Below are 24285 nucleotides of genomic sequence, written 5' to 3'. Positions count from 1 at the left end.
ATCCCTCTTAGAGTTGGACAACTGATAAACATATTATCATTACAGCAAGACAATGCTGATTTACTTAATTTTATGAGAACTATAAGTCTTCTGAATATGGTGCTTTGATAAATTCCTGCAGAGCAATCGTGAACAGGTCCTTGTGTCTCCTGTTGGTTTTTATGGTGCAGTTAGTTGAAATTTTAATTTTTAACGGAGAATATCATCATGATAGACTAACAACAACAAAAATGAAGACATTTTATCCTGGCTTCAAAAAACATAAAGTAACTTATATGCATTCATAAACTTCGTGCCTCTTGATGCTACAGCTGGTTTATTTCAGACCATTTAGTTGGTATTGCTTTAAAAAGCTCTAGCTATGAACTATTCCCTCCAGCCTTATTACAAATCCTATAATATTGTTTCAAAAGAAACAAAATGTGTTTCACCTTCTGAGATCCTGTCCCCCTGCCCTCTCTGGCTGGACCTTTTTACATTTTTGCTATCCTTGGGGCAATGCATGCTGGTAAAATGGAAATGTAAATTATTGTGTTTGCACAGAACGAGCTGTAAAGTAGTGCAGCTTAACACGTGTGCATGTGTTTATTATCTGGGTTTCATGACAGAGCCCAGCTACTCTGTGTGCTGCCCTTAATTATTGGTGTGAAGGGATTATGTGCCTTGCAACCTCAGTCTCCTGAGTCCCGGAACCTCTGGGGCGAGCAGTTAAAAATCAGCAGCCAAGCTCCCATGGTGAACAGACCATTTTACTTGGGGTATGTGTGTTTGTATTTGTATCCCCCCCCACACACACACACACACAATGTTATCTGGAAGGAAAAGCAATTTGCCTTATTTTAATTACTAGAAGTGAATATGACTGACTTGGGGGGAGGTGAGTATACACTTCTCAAATTAGTAATAGAGATATTCTCTAAGGCTGATTGTTACTAAAGGATAACTCTAACAACACATTTGATGGCTTTGTAAAGTTAGTGCTTTAAAAAAATGTCTGAGATGGAGCAGTCAATTCATTTCATATACTTTGTAAATTCTGATGCCAAGAAATCTCCTTGAATTGATTTTCTTAAATTATGCAAGGTAATTAATTATTTTAGTAATTATTTACCAAAAAAATAATAATTTTACTTAATGTTTAAAGGGTTACTTTTTTTTTTTCCTGGAAGAGACTGCTAGAATTTTTTAACCTTACTTTTAAATCAGTAGAGGTGTATCAAAATATAATATAGCCTCATTAACCTCATGTGTCTATATTAACATGTAACCAAACAGACCAAATTAAAGGAATATAACAAGACTTTGCCTCTTAACATATTTTAGTAATTCTGTGGTTAATTGTACATTTTTTTCTTACCCCAAAGCAAGAAATGTATGATAGCTTTCCTTAATTTGTGCCTTGCTTCAAGAGTAAAATGTTTTATTACTGATAGTTATTTAGTGTAATAATAGCAATGTATAATAGACCTCTGTGTTGAAGGATGACTCTGCTGTTTTCATAAAAGAGTAAGTCAACTTTTTATTGCTAAGTACCTGAGAAAATCAATTTAGAGGATAAAGAATTTACATTGGCTTAGTTTCAGAGGTTTCAATCTATGGTCAGCTAGCTCTGTTCCTTTTGGGCCTGAGGTGAGGCAAAACGTCATGGCAGAAGGAGGACTGCAACACAGTTGCCTACTTCTTCATGGGGGTGAGGAGGAGATGGGCTGGGGATGAGATATGCCCTCACCCAGTAACCCACCTCTCCTAACTAGGCTCTACTTCCTAAAATTTCCATCATCTCCAATATCACTAGCAACTGGGGAACAATCCTTCAGCATATGAGTCTTTGGGGGACATTTATGATTCAAATTATAACAACATTAAAGAAGTAGGCAAATAATCTGTCAGCTTAAAATAAATGATATTTGTGAGCCCAAACTCTAAAACTGAAAAACCTCAATAATATTAATAGTTGTAAATAGGACTAGGGATGTGACTTAGTGGTAGAGCATTTTCCTAGCATGTGCCAGGCCCTAGGTTCCATCATAAGCACCAAGGGGAAAACTGTAAATAAATATTAACAATGAAAATACTAAATACAAAAATAATCACCGTTATTCATTGATCACTAAGTACACTAAATGCTTGCATTTGTGTAGTAAATTTTCTCCTTGCCATATGAGCTTAGTTATCCAAGCCAGAAAACCCCCCCAAAGTGGAGTTCTCATTTTAAAAGCTCCATCATTAGTCCTTTGCTCAAAGCACAAGCCAATACTTAAATTTCCCCATTCCCATGGGATGTTGACTTACTAGATAGTGGTGTCTTTTCAAATTATCCACACCATGCCTCAGGCTGGAGGGTGCTGCTCTTGTATAGCAGCAGCCTGGACACCAGAGAAGCAGCAGTGTGCATTATCAGCCTTTGTTCTGCATCCCAGTTTGCTCCTCACCCTCGCATTCCAGTTCTGCTGCCTCAAAGTCATCTGAAGAAGGAGCTGAGGAAAACAGTTTTTACACCTGTCCCTGAGAGTCCCTAGTTCTTTTATTGTGCCAAAGGCTTTTTAGGACAACTGATGACAGTGGCTTAGTACAAAAGACAAAATTGACTTAAAGGTATCATTGGCCAATAGAGTATTCAGTTGCCATTCTGTTCATGAAATCTTCCATTATAAAGCAATATTGAAAACTGTAATGTCTGATTTTATTTGTTGAGTTAAAAGAAAAAAAAATCTTCAATAACTTATGTAATGAATGAAAAATATATAACTATTAAGCATCCATGTTCCCTGATAAAGCATTGTTATCAATGTTACCAAGATTAAAAGTATAATTGGGTTGGGGTTGTTGCTCAGCAGTAAGTAGAGTGCTTGAATAGCATGTGTAAAGAAAGGCCTGGGTTCAATCCTTAGCACCGCATAAAAATAAATAAATAAAATAAAGGTATGTGTCCAACTACAACTAAAAATTAAAGATTTTTTTTAAAAAGTGCAATCAAAATTATTAGTAGATATACAGTGAGCCTTAAACTGCAGTTTTCATTAATGACAATCTTTTTATGAAATTTAACTGATCGCATCAAATTGAGATTTCTTTCAGAAATAATTCCAAATTATCTGAGTTATTTTTCTAAATGATAGCAAGTTCACTCGTATCATTTGTCTTTAATATTTTAATTACAGAACATCATGAAAAATTTCACCTTCAGAAAAATTTAATAAATAAATCTATAACAAGGGAGATTAGTATCTAATGAATAATTAGTATCTGATAAATATATACATAATTTATGTTTGGAACATAGTTTCTTATCACAGTTATTAAGCTTATAAAAAAATGCTTATATTGCCTCTATGTCAAAAAGCTACGTAAGATTTTAGCTGATGGATAGTATGTTGGTGTATCTATACCCATACCCACAGATGAAAGTTGATCAATAATTTCAGTAGGTGATTTTGATTGTGAATGTCGATAAAAGCTATATAGTATCAAACAGTTGATTTACCCTTTTAAGATCCACTTTCTTGTATGTCAATTCTCCTTCTAGTGTCTTTGCAGAGAAAACTCCTCATGTGGCCCTTTATCTTTCATTGTGAATAAGTTTTCTTAAATTTTAAACGTGGGTCAAAAATCTCAGTTTCTATTATTTTTTATTATTATTTCTATTATTTTAGTTTATTCACAGAAAAAAAATAAGATTTGTTGTACCATATTGGGATGGAGAATTTCTTAGCCAATATTTTATCATAAAATTTGCTCAGTTTAAAGTTTTATAAATCTCACTAAAATAATGCCTTTTCCCTTAAACAGTAAAACTTCCAGGTCTCAGAACTTATGTTGACCCACATACTTATGAGGACCCGACACAAGCAGTTCATGAGTTTGCTAAGGAATTGGATGCCACCAACATATCCATTGATAAAGTTGTTGGAGCAGGTAAGTACCTCAATAATCCCACTACTGACCTAGGATGGTAATCACAAGTTTTCAATAAGAATGCTACCTGAGATTGATCAGTTTTTGTTGCCTGAGTATATTGCAAGGGAAAGTGGCATTTCAGATTTCATGATCAAAGACAGGCAACAAATAAAAGGGGTATTTAATGGTAAGTAATGATTTCAAAGGTGCCAGACTTACAGACTCTCAGACCTGGCTGCCTTTTATTTATTGAATTTCAGAGGCGGCAGCAGCCATGACTCAGTCTTCTCATGGCCACGCTGATCATGTGTCATAAAGCTGTTTGACTAAGTAGGGGTAACAGGATAAAAGTGTGTCTCACTTTAAACATGTGTGGGAATTGAAATTTATTTTTGAATTTCAATACCTACTTTGGAATTAAAAGAGCAAACAACAAAAAATAAAACCCTGACACACTTTGCATAAATTTTATCACAGCTATTTTGAAAGGATATTTTAAGTAACATGAACTACTTCATTTTAATAGTTTCTTGACTTTATATAGTAAATTTATTTGGATTAAAGTTGTCTTTATGCACATTTTTTTGTTATAATCATTAAATTCAGTTAACTCAATTTTACATTTATTATCAAAAATCCATGGGGTGATTGATAATAGAAGTTGCATTTTTCTAATACAAATTTCAGCTATGTATTGAATAATGGTATTTTATGTATTTGCACACAACACATGGATAACCATAATATATGGCAACATGCATAAAAATAAAACCACTATTCAAAAGCAAAAATGAACTATGCTCAATAACAAAGAGATTTGCACCATCATCTCACCCTTTAATATTTCTATCAGAACAAAACTAGTTATGTTGATGAAGTGAGAGTCTGAGGAATTAACTCATTAAATTATGCATAACCTATTAGATCACATTTTCTGCAAGTACTATATTTATATATTTATGACTGATGCTTCTTTGCACAAATGTGCATGTAATTGCCTCTATGGTTTCTGTATGCCACAACAATATTTAAAATTCAAGCAATAGTTTGTATGCAAAAGGGAAAATTTGAGTAATTTATATTATCTAAATAAAATGATAATTTTCTAAAGCTTCTTTTCTGATTTTCTTCATGTCTTATTCTCTTAAAAACTCACATGTACAGGCAATATTAAAATATGAAACCAGGCTCAAGGAAAGGAAACTGAAGTAGGCGCTTCTTTCTTTACCATCTAAGATCAGATCGCATACACTTTCACCGTGCTTCTAACCCAGTGCCAAAGCAGACATATGTCAATTACTCTGTTTCATGGGTGCAGTCCTGCTTCGTGCTCTGGGATGCAGAAGGTTTTGTCTGGCTGGTTTTAATGCTGCCCCACAAGAGTGCACTGTTCTCCAGCATGGGAACTGCAGTATCACAAATTGCATGAGGTCTTTGCACCCTTAACTGGAGGCTAATACAAGATAAAAAACTCACTTATACTCAACCAGTGTCCAGAAGGCCAGACAGACATCACTGCAACCTTGGAATCTGAAGCCCTCTGCACTGGTAAAAAGATTTATGCAAAGTCGTATTGACAGAGCCAGACAGCCAGAACACAGAGTTGTGACAAAGCACACTTATGAAAAATTGTATCTGATAAATGATAAATGTGATAAGCAGAGGTCAACTTACACTGAAGCACTTAATAATCCCCAATGCTCATTAAGGATCTGAAAAATATCTTCTTTGTTCTTTCTCTCTTCATATATTTGTGAATAATCAGACACATGGCCCATATTCAGGCTTTGGCAGAAAATATTTGTATTTACTATACTCAGAGCAATAAAGCTATGCCTATACGATTCACAAATTGGTAGATCTTTAAGGTCGGTTAAATATAATGCAATATGTAACACACATACAACACTAGACTGCTTGGACTAGCTTTGGGAGAGATGGTCATTACAAGATAGAATATGGAATTGCAACTTTAAAAGTTACCAATATCTTAACTTGTTTTGGTAACATTTCAAATATATACTAAAATAGGAAAAATTGTATAATAATATAATGAATGTGGATGTGCCAATTTCTATAACAATACTTTCAAGAAAAAATAACTCATAATAATCTTACTAATTTATTTTTGTTTACTTTTGTGGTAACAGGAATGAAACCTAGGGTTTCCCACATGGTAGGTAAGGGATCTATCTCTGAGTTACACTATAGCCCTTCATGCCAAACTTGTTTTATGAATATTTACCTACATTTTAACCCTTTTAGTTTAAAAAAATAAATTTATATATGTTATTTATAAAAATGTTTAACAATTATATTAAATTAAATAGCAACCATCTTTTATTCTTAGAATAAACATTTTAGGTGAGGACAGTAATTTCATAGTTAATTAAATTTATAGAAAGAATATATGTATACATATGGTGTGTGTGTCTGTCTGTCTGTGTGTGTGTTGTGTGTGTATTATGTATGGGGGTTGGTTCTCTAATTTTCTGTGAGAGATTTTATATGGATTAATAAGTGATACAGAAATTCTTACTTAAGTGTTTGATCTTGAGAAAAATCATACCCATAGTGCATATGACAAAATAAAATTGAGCCATGAATTAACTATCTTAAAGTAGCAATTTTGTTTTAGTGAGGAATTAATAATGATTAAAATTCCTAGTTTTATTCCTTAATCCAATCACTTTTTCAAGTTTAAAGCCTGAAAATTTCTGAAGAAAATGTTTATTATGCCTTTAATTTACATGATACTTAATTTTATTAGCCCTTTCAGCTAAGTATCACTGTCTCCATTTCAACAGATGAGAAAAAAAAAAATAACTGAGCATTGGAAGGACTAAGGTCACACAAAAATGAGAAACTATAATGTGGTTTATTCAAAGCCCAGTCTGGACACTAAAGCACAGCAGTGCCTTTTTAGGATTGTTGTGAGGATTAAATGAGGTAGTTCATGTACAACACTCCCCTGAAACACAAGCTGTGTTCAGTATATATTTTTATTATGCTTCTCTCAGTAAAGTAGTCAAGAGTGGGCTCTTACACTACTGTCAGAGAGGGTCATTCTACTTAAACAATAGTAGGATATTTTTTTTCCATTTTAAATATAATAAGGGTAATTTTTATATTGTATATCTAAATCAAAATACCCATTTCCACAAGCATACCTATTTTTAAGGGAAAATAAAAAGTTCTACATGTACTAGAGTACCCAAAACAAAAACAAACAAACAAATGACAAAACACAATATGTGGTAGCTGTGATTTTAGTTAGAAATGTTAGAATATAAATTTTCATTCTTTTAAAAAGTTTCCTTCTTGCAGAGTAACTGAAAAAATATAAAACTGTGTTAGATGGAAATATTGGGAATTATGTTTGCCCACTCTTTCTAAACTTTCTCAGCATAGTACTTTTAAATTAATGTAAAGATAATGAAATTAATACTTAATATATCTATCTTATATATTGGTGATGTTTTCTGATATATATCTGATAAAAAAAATCACTTACTAATTTTTAAAATTTAGCATTACTGAAACACCATTTTGTGAGTTTTGAAGCAGGTATATGTATGTCATTTCTAGGTGTTTCACTTAGAGATTATAATTGACTCACTTGAATTTTAAGTTCCTGCCATTTATTTCTCTAGTGAGGCAAAATGTTTCTTACAAAATGCTTACCTTACAAATATTTGTGCACTGTGACACTGTTATGGTTTGGATTTGATGTGTCCCTCAAAATCTCACATGTGAGACAATTCAAGAAAGTTCAGAGGAGAAATTATTGGATTGTGAGAATCTTAACCCAATCTTAACCCTGATAGGGATTAACTTGATGATAACTGAAGGCAGGTAGGGTGTGGCTGGAGGAGGTGGGTCCCTGGGGCTGTGAATTTGGAGTATATATTTTATATTTGGAGAGTGAAGTCTCTCTCTGCTTCCTGATCACCACGTGAATTGCTTTCCTCTACCACCCAATCATACCATGATATTCTGCCTCACCTGAGCCCCAAAGGAATGGAGCCTAGCCTTCTATGGACTAAGACCTCTGAAATCCTGAGCCCTCAAATAAACTTTTCCTCCTCTACAGTTGTTTTGTTCAGGTCCTTCAGTCCTAGCAGCAAAAAAAGCTGACTGAAACAGACATAAACCTTATCATCACCACCATCACCGTAACTCTCTTCTGTTAATATAGAATTTGACATTTTATAAAGCACCTTTGTATTCATTTGTCCATTCTATCTAAACAGAAACTCTTAAGAGGTAGAATAGATGATTTAATCTTCTTAAGGTGCATCTGAACTCCAAGAAGTAAATAGACCAGCACTTAGATGTCACTTACTGCATGTTTGGCACTGTTCCAAGGGATCTACATACATTGCTTCCTTTAATGTATAACCATCATATGAAGTAGATAACAACTGGTGTACTTATGTTATAAATATGAAAATGGAAACACAGAGAGGTTAAGATATCCACTTAAAATCACAAAGCTAATAGGGAACTGAGAATATTTCGATCCTAGGTAATTGGACTCCAAGATTCATGCTCTTAACCATACTTTTGTACTATCTCTTCTGTTAACTGACAAGTGATATGTCAGTAAATAATGATAACATGCAAATTCCAAAACATAATCCTTTTTACCAGGTAATAATGACAGAACTTTAGTTAAAAAAATTAAAGTTTATTATGAATACCTTTTATGGTTTTCTCAAACTTAGTGTTTGTACAAAGTGAAGTGGAGCTCTCTGATAACATTCAGATAACCCTATGTAAGAAAAGGACTATTACTCTTGCTTATTGATTCTGAAAATGATTTCCTGGTAACTCACCATAGTAACTCTCCTTCTTATAGTATTTCCACAACTTCATATGTATTCTCTCTTGGAATTAGCAAAGTCAGTAAACTTTTGTAAGTTCTGCTCCCCACTTCTCTCCATAATCCTACAGAACATGATAGCTGGCAAATGGTTATCTTCTCCATACTTCTTCAAAGAGAGGAATCTCGTGCTGTCTTGTATACCATCACCTCTCTGTGTTTTTCACAGTGATTGCTACATTGTTGCCAGCTGATAGGTGTTTGTCACATGAGTGCTTCAGTGAGTGCTTTTGGACTTTAACTTACTTTGCCAAGTTGCAGCATGAGTCATAGAGCTGGAAACTAAGAAAGGGTTAAGATAGGGCAAGTTGGGCTGGGGATGTGGCTCAAGCGGTATCAGCTCGCCTGGCATGCGTGCAGCCCGGATTCGATCCTCAGCACCACATACAAACAAAGATGTTGTGTCCGCCGAGAACTAAAAGAAAATAAATAAATATTAATATTCTCTCTCTCTCTCTCACTCTCTCTCTTTAAAAAAATGGGAGGGGGCAAGTTTCCTGAAGAGAGGAAAGTCATTTGTAGTCATGCAGTTGGTAAAGCCACAGGACCTCTACTTTTGTGAGGCAAACCACTTAGTAAGATTGAAAAAAAAGATGGGGGGAGAGTCATTTCACTTCTCTCCGAGATATAGGGTATGAAGGTCATAGAAATCTTAAAGTGAGAAGATGAGACCAAGAAAATTATTTAAGTCTATAGACATCCAAAAATGTCTATAATATTGATTATGTACTTCACCAAAAAATTCTCAATACTGGAAGTCATTTTTAATGTGGTGCACAAGAGATCTAACAATTCACATACTATTAAGAGCTGTGAACAAGGAGTATTCTATGGGTAGTGCTACACTACCTGTGACTGTCATTAAGGCAGCTGTGGGGACCGAAAAATGAATGTGACAGATCTCTGTGGAAGCTCAGAATCTAGTGACAGAGTGACTGGCAAATCTCAATAGCAATGTATATTTATGGAGGGAAGGCAAAGCCCATCCTGTTCTGGCAATTTATATCAAAGAGATTAGCAACACCACACATTCAACCCAGTCTGGATTAATTGTACATTTAGGACATCTTCTTCATGGAGGACACAGAATCTAAAAAACATTTTTATAGTGATTCTTTCTATTAAGACATACTATGTTTTATTTGATAATGTTATATTATTGTTCTCCCAGAAGCCCAGATAACTTTATAGCTGGTATGGCCATCATGCAACACACCAATAGTCCAATAAAATGAATTGATAGCAGATGCTTTCATTCTCATTTTCACAGAGCCTGAGTATATACACAAATTGGATATCTTGGTAAAAAAAAAAAAAAGAATAGTCAGAAACATATGAAGTTCAATCCAATGTTTAACCCATAATATCTGTTCTTGCCTGTTGATTATTCTGGAATATTGTTAGCTCTTACCACAAAGGGTAAAGAGTTTGATAGATAACAGCTTTCAACTTTCCTCTTGTTTTTTTTTTTTTTTTTGTATCACATTTTTCATAGTATGACACTTAAAAATATATGGAGCTTCTGACAAGGTCCATTTTCCCAGTGGCATGTGGATGTCCTGGAATTTCCTAGGCAGTCTCTCTTTACCATCTTCCAGAATAATTTGGAGGTCTACTGTACATCTTTTGGGTCAAAACATAAGTATTGCAGTAAAATTATTTAAAGCACACAATTATTATATAGTGATCATTTTTTATTATATAATTCCTTACATTTTGCTTTTATTCTGCATTTTAACAGGTGAATTTGGTGAAGTATGCAGTGGTCGCTTAAAACTTCCTTCAAAAAAAGAGATTTCAGTGGCCATCAAGACCCTGAAAGTGGGCTACACAGAGAAACAGAGGAGAGACTTCCTGGGAGAAGCAAGCATCATGGGACAGTTTGACCACCCCAACATCATTCGATTGGAAGGAGTGGTTACTAAAAGTAAGTAAAGTCACAAGACCTGCTTTTGTGTGTGCTGAGCAGAGGTGGTTTAAGCCCCAATTCAATCATTTAAATTTTTTTTCATAACTATATTTAGTTCTGGAACTGGTGTGTAGCTCAGTGTTAGAACACATGCTCAACATATGAAATCCTTGGTTCCGTCTCTAGTACCACCAAAACCAAATTGAAAGAGAAAGTATCTGTAGTATCTTTAAACTGATCATAAAAAAGATAAGTTTAGGATTAAAATGCCTTTTTTGACAATAGAGATAAAGTATTTAACTAGGAGTATATTGTCAATGTTAGACTACATTTTAAAAATCTTGGTAAAAAATCCATTGAAATGAGAGGTTGAGCTATTTAAATATGCTGATTCTAAGAGAGTCAAAGAGAGAATTGTGAGAATGTCCTAGAATGTAGAGTTGTGAGGTAAAACAATGACTCAGTTTCCATAGGACTTCTAGCTAGCTCAGCTGTGTCTTTTACTGTTCACCAGCTTCATTTCAGCTTCCAGATCTTTACCCTCTTAACCCTCTGCATTTAGGAAAATTATAGGCGTCTTGGGAATGCTTCTGAGCTGTAAAGATTGAAATCACTGTAGACCCAAGGTCTTTTTTGGTTCTCTGTAGATTTCAAATTGTTCTAGTCTAGAGTCCCAGGTGGATTCTTGACTGCTCTGGGGAAGCTCTGGCTCACAGCCTGTGATAGAGATCTGAATTTATTTCCATGATGGTTTCTCCAGCCAAGCTCAAAAGGGATCCCGTGAGGCATATCTGTGATTTTTGGATCCAATCCCAATGGAAACCTCTTGAGAATGCTCTGGGACTTTTTTTCCTCATGATTGTAGAGTCTAGGATGAAGGATAGTGAAATTGGCAGCAGACTCCTTACAGTGAAAGACAACATATGGCAGGGAATTTGGCATCCTTTAGGGGATATTTCATTGGCACCATATTTACATACTCTATGGTTACCAACAGACATTATTCATTATATTTTTTCACAATGTTATTTTTCTTTAATATTACATACAGCACTTTCCAAATGGCACTAATACCTATTCTCACATTAGTGTGACTAAAAAGGCATTTCCTTCTTCATGGGGGCATGGTATAATTGAAATATACTTTCATTTCCTTTTGAGTTCTCATAGAAAATAAACAGAATAAAGAACTTAACAATGTGGAATGATTTAACCATAGACTATGCCCATGTTAACTCTTATAAGAAGTATGTCTTTCTTGCCTCTGGACTTCTAAAAATCAGACAATTTTAGTAGTAATGCTGAAATAATTTCTGATGATTTTTTCTTTTTAAAATTAATAATTAAAAATACTGATAGGAGTGGTAAGGTTTGAGAAAATTGTTCTTTTGAGGAAAGACCATACTGTTTTATGTCTAATGAATTATAGTATCAGATATCACTAGGATTTTATGACATTTAGCCATTTAATGTTCTCCATGACATCCTTACTATGTAATTATCCTTCAGATCCAAAGTCCCACAAAAAAGAGAAAATTCATATGTATTAATATGGCCATTCTTCTTTCAATATTTACAAGCTTTTTTTTTTTTATGAAGTGCCTGTTATGGGCCTAACTTTGTACCATGGCCTTATTCCATTGTCACTTCTTCCTCTGAATTAGATATGACCTTTTCCTTTTTACATTTGAGCAAACAACTGTAATGCAAGGGTAGCTTGTCTAGAAATTGTTAGAGATACGTTAGGAACTTACTCTACTCATTTTACCTCTATTCCCAACTCTGTAAACAAAAGCAGATTTCTGTGCTTTATTCTTGCATGTCACTATTTTTTTTTTAATTTCCTGGTTTTTAAAAGCTTTCCTAACAAGTGGGTCATAGCAAGGCATCCTTCAAACTTTAAAAGATTTCTGGTGATAATTAATTATAGTTTATACCTAAAGCAAAATATAAACTCTAAAGAGGGCAAAAGCAGGGATTAAAGTAAAATCTGGATCATGGTAGTTAACTTAGTTTGTCAATGTTGAGGAACAAACAATTGATTAATGAGGGAAGGAAGGAGGGATAGGAAGAAGGAAAAAGAAAAGGAAGGAAGGAGGGACAGAGAGAGAAAAGAGTGAGTAGTATCTTTATAAATAGGTTTTCCTTTAGTGTTTTAGTAATTAAAGTTATTGCATTTTTCAAAGTCGTGCAGTTATGTGATGGAGGTCTTACCTTTTAGATTAGACAGAATCATTACCTAACTTCTCCAAAGCCTACAACTAAGTAAAGAATATGGTAAAAGTCACTATCAAACTAAATATCAGCTTTAAATTTAAGCTTACTCATAGCTTTATTATTTTAACAAATGTAAATTGGTATTTTTGTTGCCAATGTTCTGAATTGCTTAAAATAACCCTTCATATTTTGCTGTTCCCTCAAAATATGTTTACTGAAAATAAGGAAATTATCATAATAACATTATCATAATTACTGTAGCAAATTTTCTTCTGATAAAAACATAAAATAATTAAGTATGAAAATGGTATTCAGAAAAAATTCAATGAAACAATCCCAAGAAAAAATGCAGAAAAATATGCATTAAGAAAAAGAATGACTTTTAAAATTGTAAGTATTATGCATTAGACATCTTATTCATGTCTGATTCTGGAACTTTCTAATATGGATCACAAGTGCCTTATACTTAAATTAAAAGTTCTAAACTTGATATATCTCCCTGGTCAAGTAAGTATGTAAGAAGCTGCCAAATCTGACTATATAAATCCCAGTCATCTCATATATTGTAAACATAATAGAGTATTAGACTCAGAATTAGATTTTGAACTCCTTAGTGGCGTATTTAAAAGCTCTAAGTCTGGCACCCTATAATAACAGAGAGGAAATAGAATTCTTTACAATAAACTTAATATGTTGCATTTAATAAATAAACATGACAATTTTGTCTCCAAAAGGAGTTATTTATTCTATTCCTGTTATTATAGTTTTTGAAAGTATACCACTTCTAAAAAAAATCAACTTGCATAGTTCAGATACACATGAACACACAAATACACAAACAAATATACACACGAGTGATAAGGAACTTACAATTTAGTGGAAAAAAATTGCATTTAATAAAGAAAAACAAGCATATCTGTTCCTAGATTGAGTGGATCTGATTTCAAATTCTGATTTAGCATAACTGCTTAAAAGAACTCATATAAGTCAAACCACTCATAGATACTCACTTCTTCACATGTAACACAGGAATAAAAGTTCAGATACATTAAAGATTAGATGAAATTGTGTAATAATACATTAAGTGACAGAGAATTGAGAAAATCTCTATTACCACTTCTGTTTGAGTTAGACATATTAGCAGTAATTCTAGTTGTGTAAATAAAATTCGTAAAAGTACTTCCTTATTTATTTATTTATTTATTTATTTATTTATTTTTATTTGAGGTAATTCTATATATTATTGCTGTCAATTGTGTGCTTGAAAATACTGGACTTATTACAATGTCTCATTTTCAAATAATTCAGAGAAGTGTGTTATTCAGTCATTATATTTTCTATTTGAATTTAGCCATAAACAATTTAAATGGTACATTTTGAACTTGATGGTCTTAAACAAGAGAAGGTGATACAGTCTCTGATCTTCAAAGTAGCAGAAAGCTGGCGGCACATTCTCTGCTTAGAACTAGGTACTAACATGTGTTATCAATTTTAGTTTAAGTTCAAAAGGATGGAACTTGGTTTTCAGTGAATGTTTGATATTTCTGCCATCACACCATTAGTTATATGATGTTCAGACACTAACAGTAATTTCCATTGGCAACATTTTGCTCAGAGAAATAGAAAAAGTTATACTGTACGGATAAGTGATCTTTATACTGTATGAAATATATGTTATTTCCCTGGATTATTTTCTGAAAAAAAAATATATATATCATGCAACTCAACTGTACCCTGACATAAATGTCATGGACAGAACATTATTAGAATCTCTCATAATTAAAATATAACTGTCTTCGAGTAAGTTTCGGTATTGTATCAAAGGCTTATATATGTGATGTTTACATTCTTATTTCCTGCACATAGAATGAGGGAACATTGCTAAAATAGGATATTATATTTTAATAACAATGCTAAATCTTAATTTACCATTTGTGTCTCTGTTAAAGTCTTATTTTGCTCTTGTCTCATGATTGCACTCATATGATATTGTTAATAGACAACACATATGTTGTGTTTATTTTATAAATAATTTACAGAAGTAGTTTGTTAGAATAACAAAATTTGGAAAGTGTGATAATGCTATCATATATTCATGATTGCAATTTAATAAATGAGATCAGAATATGTTTATTTGTATACCCACATCAATTACATTAGGAAAATCTCTATTTAGTATATTAAAGAAAAATAAAGAAGGAAATGCTATTTTTACATGTTGAAAGAACATTTTCTATTTATTTTTTCCCATCCACTATGTCTTTTAGATGAATTGGTCAGGTTTGAATTAAAAGAGGATTTGGTATTGTGTATTTTATTCATTTAAATTAATAGGGCTATTTTGGAAGATTAAATTCAACTTACAAATTTTGTTAGAGTATGATTAATCCAAAAACTGACCACCTTTTTAAAAAAATATATTTTTTACTTGTACTTGGGCACAATATCTATATTGTATTTTTATGTGGTTCTGAGGATTGAACCCAGGGCCTTGCACGTGGTAATTGAGCACTCTACTGCTGAGCCACAATCTCAGCCCAACTAATGACCTTTTATAGAACACTAATTTGCACAAATAGTAATTGTCCTAAAAGGAGAAGAAATAAAATAAGATTCGTATGTTTAATAGCTGAGTAATCTGGTCTTACACAAACATGTTCAGGAAGAAAGAGAAAGAAACACCACTAAGTCATGAGGATAGTTATATCTTGATACCAAACTATACAACTGCTCTCGGAAAGTAAAACAGATTTTTGTGAAATCTGAACAAAAATTCAATAATACTAATGTTGTAAATTCATGCATAATAATATATGAACAAGTTAGTAACCATGTCCAAGTTTAGTTTATTCCAAGAATGCAAAATTTGTTTAATGTTTAATAATTTCAAACATTCACAACTTTAATAAATAGAAGATAAAGCATCTCATACCTTAATTTATTACAACATTTCTATCATAATTAGATATAACACATGAAAATATATAACTTAAACATTTTTTTCTCATCAAAGCTGATCCACGCTGTCTGTCTTAGGAACAGTGAAATGGGCACAGAAAACCAAAAATCACCTGAACTTTAAATGTTTACTAGCATATCATTCATAGAAAATATGTATACTCAATATGTATATCAAAACCAAAACAAACCTACATACCTCATAATCAAAAATTAAATATTGATAGTACTTCTTTTAAAGTAATAAGAAGAAACCTGCTACTATTTCATCTCAGTATTATATTAAAATATTAAACTTTGCAATTAGATAAAGAAACAAAAGGTAGAAACCTTGAAAAGTATAAAGCAAAATCATTCTTATAGAGTTAAACTGAATGTGGTCATATTACTGTATTTGTTAACAACATTTACTGTATGACTTAGCTCTGAATAAAACAAGGGATCACAATTCTTGTAATTATAGATATTAAACTTTGTTTCAGCTTAAGCATGAATTAATTAAAAATTTAAGTAATTCATTCTATGTGTTAAGGTTGAGAGTATGGTTAGCTGGGGAAGGTTTGGAGAGACTTCTTATCAGCCTGATCTTGAAAAGAGGAATTATAATAGACATGATTTTATCAATGGTAACTGGTCCACTGGTAGGTTGTGTACTTAGGACTGAAGATGAATGTAGTTGGCCCATTTTTATTAATGGTCATTTCAATAGAACAATACCTTGATTTAATGGATTTTGGAAAATATTGCCCTGTATTTTTCTAATGATCAGATGGGAAACTCAGAAAAAAAATCTGAATTTATTATAACATTTCTATCATAATTAGATATAACACATGAAAATATATAACTAAAACATTTTTTTCTTATCAAAGCTGATCCAAGCTGTCTGTCTTAGGAACAGTGAAGTTTTGTCAACTTCCATTAACATCCCTTCTATTTATAATTTTATTTTTTTCCATCCTGACTCTGATTAAATGATCTAATATGAGAATGCTAATGCTAAAATCCAAAGGTTTTGATTTTATGAATCACACTCATCTATTAAAGTGTGCTTAATTCTTTTGAAATAAGATGCAGATTAAAAGACACAATTGCTGTTATTAGCAAAATTTAATAGCATTTCATAAGTGAAGTTAAATTGAATGATTTGTAATATTTTAATAATTTATAAATACTTTTATGTTTCAACATAAATATATTGAACAGCAAACTGATTTTTGAAAATTGCAAAAAATATTTATTTGAACAGACTATCTATACATATGTTCTAAATATATGTACATACATAAAATATGTGGTTAAGAAGGTTGTGGTGAAATAGTGCTGAACTTGGAATTCTGAGACATTTTGAATTACATTTCTTCTGTCATCAATCAGTGATTCAATGATTACTAATGTCTCTAAGCCATTGGGGAAATGAACTTCTTCTAACTGACTGATTTTCCTTCCTTTATAATTATAAAATATCTGCATACTCTTTATATTCATAAGTCAATTGAAGAACAAAAGCAAAACTCCTTAGCAAATTGTTTTGCTTGTTTTTGATGAAGTTTCTTTTCAGCTAGTCAGAGAACAGTTCTTTCATTAAGGTTAAATTGTATACTCAGATATATTTTGGGGTCTCTGAGGCTAGTAAAAAATATAGTTCTGTATTGAGGGAGCTGATCATGTAAATAAAAATACACATGAAAAAATATGCAAACTTGAGTAAAAATACACCAAATAATATGCAGATGAGCTGGCATATTATAAATAATTCCTCATTACATCCAATGCATGTTAGAACTCATTTCACCACTTCCAGAGACTCTTTAACCTTATTTCTCAAAATCAAGATCTCAAGGGAAACTCGACAATAAAATACTGCTTTCCAAGGTAGAATATTTGCAATTCTGTTTATTCTAAGTCTGTACTTTTGGTTTTCAGAATCTTTGAACTTAATGCAAAGCACATTTTCAAACTTGCCCATCTTAACTGATGTGTTTACAAATACCTAAATTAGGGAGTTATATGCAGCCTGATCTGATTTGTGAATGGTCACGGGGCTTTGACTTAATTGACTGGTTTGACTTTTTAGCTACTTTTATTTCCCTTGCCAAACATTCTACTAGACATGCTAATGAGAAATGAAATGGTCATAAGACTAAGAGCCAGAGGAAAAGAGAGATAAATAAGCACATGTCTGAGTAGGACACAAGCATAATAACCGGTAGTATGAGACAAAGTATCTGTGACTATAAACCATGTATACATTTAACTTTAGTAGAGTATCACCCTCCATAATCATGGGCAATATTTCCCAACCTCCATAGAATTATATTGAGGAAGGGTCACAGACAGACACTGATGATGATCTACAGAGAGCATGCATATGGAAAATTGCATTCACTCATTCATTCCATTCACTCATTTCACTCATTTTATCCCAGGTTGGGTCTCTGGGACCAGTCTTTTAGGAGACATAAGAGGTCCAAGAGTGAATCTTTCATGACTTCCTGAATATTGTGAAAGCAAACTTTAGTTAGAATTTGGAAAAAGCAAGTTCTGAAGGCTCAAAGTTTTGACTAAAGGGACTTTTCATATATGATTAGATCAACCAGATAAATGTGTAACACTTTCTGTAATTGTTACATCATAATATTATATGAGCAAAGCTGAAAAGAACATATACTTAACTATACTCATTCTCAAATTTTTTATATAGCTCTCTTTAATAGTCCAAGTTAAGAGAACAATTAGGGGAATCAGTAATGAAAAACAAACATTTCAAAAAGAAAAAGTAATTTAGAAACTAGTTGTTTTTTATAGGATATACTAGTAATTTTTTTCAATAATTAAAATTTTGGCTTATTGTGATTTATATTCTAAAGATCATAAATCTTGAAACATGAAATGTTTATAATTAAAGTATTATAACAACAATAAAAAGAATTGCAATGTAGTAATATGAGTAGGCCTTAAAATCAGAAAGAGCCTTACTGGGAGTATATTTGACTATAAGTAGTTGTGTGACTCAACAAGTTCCTTAAATTCACAATGATTTTATGCAAGGAGGCAATAAAAAGGAAATAAAGAATATTGATTAATAAAGCCTACTGATGCTGTAAAATTGAATGTTGTAACTTTTCAAGTACCTACTACTATGTTACATAATTTACTAGTATTTCGTGTGTATCGAAAAAAATTTGAAATTTATTTTTTGTTTTGAAATATTTGTCTTTCATTATTTATTTTCCTAGTTGCTATCAAAGTTGAGTTATTTTTTCAGCTTTGTTCATATAGCATTATACTGTAACAACTACATAAGGGCTACAGTTTTTGGAGTGATTCTAATATAAACTAATCTATAGAACCTACTATAGATTGAGCTACATTATTATTTGTAGTTAAACATTTATTCTATCCATTGCTCTTCATATATGGTATACTTATCATCTTTATGTCTGAAACGTTTTCTTATTTTAAATGTTTCCTCAGTGACAGCGTGTAGTATGCAGGTTGCAACTCTTGATTTTTAGTGTTAACTCTACGACATTGAGCAAGTTAATTAAATTTGGTATCTCAATTTTCTCATGTGTAAAATGTAAATGATAAGTAGTTTAATATATGTAAAAGGATTAAACCAGTATTTTGCACATAATAATTTCTATATAAATACAATAAAATTCTGGATTAAAAGGTTTAATCATATTTACGGCCATGTGGTTCCTAAATGCTTATTATAATTACTGCCAACAGCAATTCTAATTTTAGTTTTATTTTCCTTTCAGATATAAAATGTGTTTAAAATTCCAATGTGTTAATTGAATATAGGTATAAAGATTGTAATTATTATTCTCAAATGTTTTACATAACTCTCTTCTATAATCCATGAATGTACAGATTTTTATTTACTTGCTTCTAACTAAACAGCACAAAAAAGAATACTTAGCATCCAGCTCTGTAAATTCCTTTTGGGAGAAAAATGAATTTTGAATTTCTGATTCTATTTTAAGATGAAATGTAAAACACTTGATTTTTATAATTAGCTAAAAATGAAATTAAAGGGAGGAAAAGAGCATATTTTGTGTTCACTGAAAACCATGCCAAATAAGGGGACTTGGACAATCTAAGGTCTGGGCCTTTGTTCTAGAAACCAGTTTTCTTTTTTTCTTTATTAAATTTCATTTTCTATTGAAACATAGATTTTGTTTCATTTGATTGCAACTGTGTGAGGTTTGGAGGAGAGGAATGTTTTTACATGTTTTTGTTCATCAGATGTATAAAAGTGTATTATATATGTTTGTTGTATGATATTATTTGGACAGTAATAATGATGATTTGTTATTTACCATATAATTAGGTAAACCAGTTATGATTGTCACAGAATACATGGAAAATGGTTCCTTGGACAGCTTCTTACGTGTAAGTAAAATATTATGTGTGTATGCATATATGCATGTTTGTATGCACACACATACATACTTATGATGGAGCTGATAAAATGTTAGATATACCTTCAAATATTATGCCAAGCAACTTGGAAATCTAAATTTAAGCAAAACTGAAATTTTCTTGTATTAAATAGCCAGGAGAAAACTGTAAAATTACATCCTTATCTTGCAGCATTCAAATGGTAATGGTTTATACAGTTTTAAAACAAATTTGTATAGGGCTGGGGATGTGGCTCAAGCGGTAATGTGCTCACCTGGCATGTGCGGGGCGCTGGGTTCGATCATCAGCACCACATAAAATAAAGATGTTGTGTCCACCGAAAAATAAATATTAAAAAAAATTCTCTCTCTCTCTCTCTCTCTCTCTCTCTCTCTCTCTCTCTCTCTTAAAAAAAGACACACAAAAAAACAAATTTGTACAATCTTATTCAGGGTATTTTGTAAACCTAAGATTCACATCCGAATAAAAAACCTAAAAATTAAACAAAATGTCTAAAACAAGACACAAATTACATTGATATATGACAGAAATACTACCCTTTCTTTATTTAAAATAAGTAACCTCTGGGTCTTCTAAGATAGATCATCTACCTCTCACATAGTGCTGTCACTCAGAAACTAATCATATGCTATAAAGCAAAAGATGTATAGTCTCAATTGAGGGATGTCATTTTGTTATATATATATATTATATATATATATATATATATATATATATTATATATATATATATATTTGTTATATATATTCTATATATAGAGAGACTATTTTTAAATTTACAATCTTTGTATTTTACTACATTTGATATATCATTTTCAATTTTTACTATATTTTTATTCATTCTTTTTAGATCTACGTGTCAGTAGAGTGTATTTTGACATATTATACATACAAGGAGTAAAACGCATTCTAATTAGGATCTCATTCTTATAGTTGAACATGATGTGGAGATTTACTGGTTGAGTATTCATATTTGAACATAGGAATGTTACATAAGATTTATTCGACTGTCTTTCCAATTCCCGTACTCATCCTTTTTCTTTATTCCCTTTATTTTAATGTTTCAACAAATATTATTTGCAAATAAATGCAAAAATTTTATGGCATTCAAGAGTCTGCAGTGTCTTGAGTTGCAATGGCAATCACTAGTCTGTAGGGGATCAGAGAAGATATAGTTCTGTCCTCAAAGTGTTTTTAATACTTTGTAAATTGAGATAGATAGATGATACATAATTTGATACATAAAATATATAATGTTATTAATAATCATGGAGGAAAATTCTAAATTGTCTTGGAGTGAGAATTGGCCTACTTTAATAGTCACATGCCAAATACAGTTTTTAAATTATTTTCATAAAGACTTCAAAAACATTTTCCAAATCAGGTGATTGAACTATTATAATAGGCATTCACTTAATATTATTGCTTTAGTAAATATATGTAGATGTAGAATTTCATGTTAGTGTATTATCTATATATTTTAATCTGTATGTTTCTATTTGAATCCAAGTGAATTGGAAGTTTTTTCTAAATCTAAGACTCCATCTATGACTTTATCTTCTTTTGCTTTCTATTTTATGACCTACAAATGAGGATTGATTACTCAGGATTAATTCAAAATACAAAAAAAATCAATCAATAATTTTTGTCCTAATTAGGTACTAATTATTTATGATCATCATTTAAAATTTAGTATTTTACTTTATTTGAAGCAATTTATAAAATATATAGAAACCAAGAAGGGATAATGAAAATTCAATCACATAGTATAAACCTTCAATAGATCCATTGCAGTTTTTTGTTCTTGAATTTAATGCTTCTGAGAAAGAGCTTGCATATCATATAAAGAATGGAGAACTTCTATTTTTGAAGCTGGTTTTGATTACATGATATAGTTTTGGAATTACAGCCTGTATGCAATTTTGCTATAGCCTTGCATCTGTCTATCTCTCTACACATCTTGTTAGTCTTGGGTGCTTTGAGCTAAAACATGTATAATTAGTTTCATTACAAATTTGGGAATGTATGATTTTTAAAGAAAAAAAAGATATTTTTTTGGCTATAGTGACATATCTTGGCATATTGGAAATGTTTTGCAGAAACATGATGCCCAGTTTACAGTCATCCAGCTGGTGGGAATGCTTCGTGGTATAGCATCTGGCATGAAGTACCTGTCAGATATGGGATATGTACACAGAGACCTCGCTGCCCGGAACATCTTGATCAACAGTAATTTGGTGTGTAAGGTTTCTGACTTTGGACTTTCACGTGTTCTAGAGGATGATCCAGAAGCTGCTTATACAACAAGAGTAAGTAACATGGCTTTTTCTCCCCTTTAACCGTCACTTTCCATCTTGTATCATGTGTACTTGTGAATAAATAAAAATGCTTTGTCAGTTTTGTTTACCATGGAAGGAAAAAAAAGCTCTTAAAATTAAAATACTGGTAGGTTGAGACAGGAGGATTGCAAGTTCGAGGCCAGCCTCAGCCATAGCGAGGTCCTGTCTCAAAAAAGTAAAAAGAACTGGTTATGCAGTTCATCTATAAACTAGCCCTGGTTCAATCCTGAGTACCAAAAAGAAAAAAAGAAAAAAGGTTAAAATTAAAATATTATTTGTTTTGGGCAAAATGATGGTCACTGTTAAAAAGATGAGTAATATCTAAATTCTGAAATGCCATTTTTAGATATTTAGTTTAATAATTTATTCAAAAAGGTAGCAAGGTTTTCACATGCCTAAAATACTGGTACATTATATTTTCCCCTTTTTTCATCATGGTTCAGTCACCTTATGTAAGCAGAATTGGTAAAATCTCAGAATTCCCATACTTAATTTAAAATTTAAAAGCACTTTAAAAATTCAATATCTATCTGAATAGTACATGTTCATATTATAAAACTTCAGAACAAAGTAATAAAAAAGAAAAGTTTTTCATAATTTTGCCAGTCCTAGAGAATATTTGTTTGGAATCATTTTTAAGAGTTTTCATCATCCTTATATATACAGTTGATTAAAAACAGGATTATTCAGTATGCCATTTTATACCATGTTTTTTTGCTTAACATTTACCTCTTGAGTGTATTTCAATGTCAATAATCTTTGTTCTCACCCTTAACAATTTGATTTATTAATTCCTTTGTCTGTTTTATATTTTAAAGCAAACTCTACTTAATAAGTGAATATTATTATATCTACTACCAATATTTTAAATGAAAAACACATAAATAATCTGTTAGCATTCATAATTGTGTAGGTTTAATGATATCCTTGTAACACATTCTGAAAAGTGGATTATCTTTGTCAAAGAGTCTGCCTATTTTCTTTCTTTCTTTCTTTTTTTACTATGAATTGAACTCAGCAGCATTTAACCACTGAGCCATCTTCAGCCCTTTTTATATATTTTTTTAGAGACAAGGTCTCACTAAGTTGCTTAGGGCCTCACTAAATTGTTGAGGCTGGCTTTGAACTTGCGATTCTCCTGCTTCAGTTTCCCGAGCCCCTAGGATTACCACCACCCAGCCAGTGCCACCACATCCAGCCAGTCTGTGCCTATTTTAAAAGTACACTTCACTATACTCCTGATAAAACTAAGTATTATTATTTTTAATAATTATTTATCAGGAAAAATTATATCTATTTTTTTAATTTGCAACTATTTGAATATCTCTTAAATATTTGATAGAATTCTTTGAAATCCCATTCTCATTTTTTGTTACCAGGGATTGAACTCAGGGGTACTCGATCACTGAGCCACATCCTCAGCCCTGTTTTTTGTACTTAATTTAAAGACAGGGTCTATACTGAATTGTTTAGTGCCTGGCTTTTCACTGAAGCTGGCTTTGAACTCACAATCCTCCTGTATCAGCCTCTGAAACTGCTGGGATTACAGGTGTATGACCACCACACCCAGTGAAATCTCATTCTTCAGAAAAAATTTATGTGAAGAAAATTCAGGAAATAGAAATAAAGAAGTAAAACTTATACTAC

The 24285-nt window shown here is 31.9% G+C and overlaps 1 protein-coding gene across 1 annotated transcript in view; it reads left to right on the top strand.

Moving 5' to 3' along the window:
- The window catches only part of EPHA3 (EPH receptor A3), a 352568-nt gene that overhangs the window by 278487 nt on the left and 49796 nt on the right, over positions 1–24285 (top strand). The window contains exons 10-13 of the mRNA XM_081300943.1: positions 3790–3915; positions 10524–10709; positions 20209–20270; positions 22399–22608. Of these exons, the coding sequence (XP_081157069.1) occupies positions 3790–3915; positions 10524–10709; positions 20209–20270; positions 22399–22608 (584 nt within the window). The remainder of the gene's footprint in view (positions 1–3789; positions 3916–10523; positions 10710–20208; positions 20271–22398; positions 22609–24285) is intronic.

The sequence above is a fragment of the Spermophilus citellus genome (genome assembly GCF_964194105.1).
Source record: "Spermophilus citellus genome assembly, chromosome: 7".
In the NCBI taxonomy this organism is placed as follows: domain Eukaryota; kingdom Metazoa; phylum Chordata; class Mammalia; order Rodentia; family Sciuridae; genus Spermophilus; species Spermophilus citellus.
The sequence above is the reverse complement of the archived record's forward strand: the minus strand, read 5'-3'. Positions and strand labels throughout refer to the sequence as shown.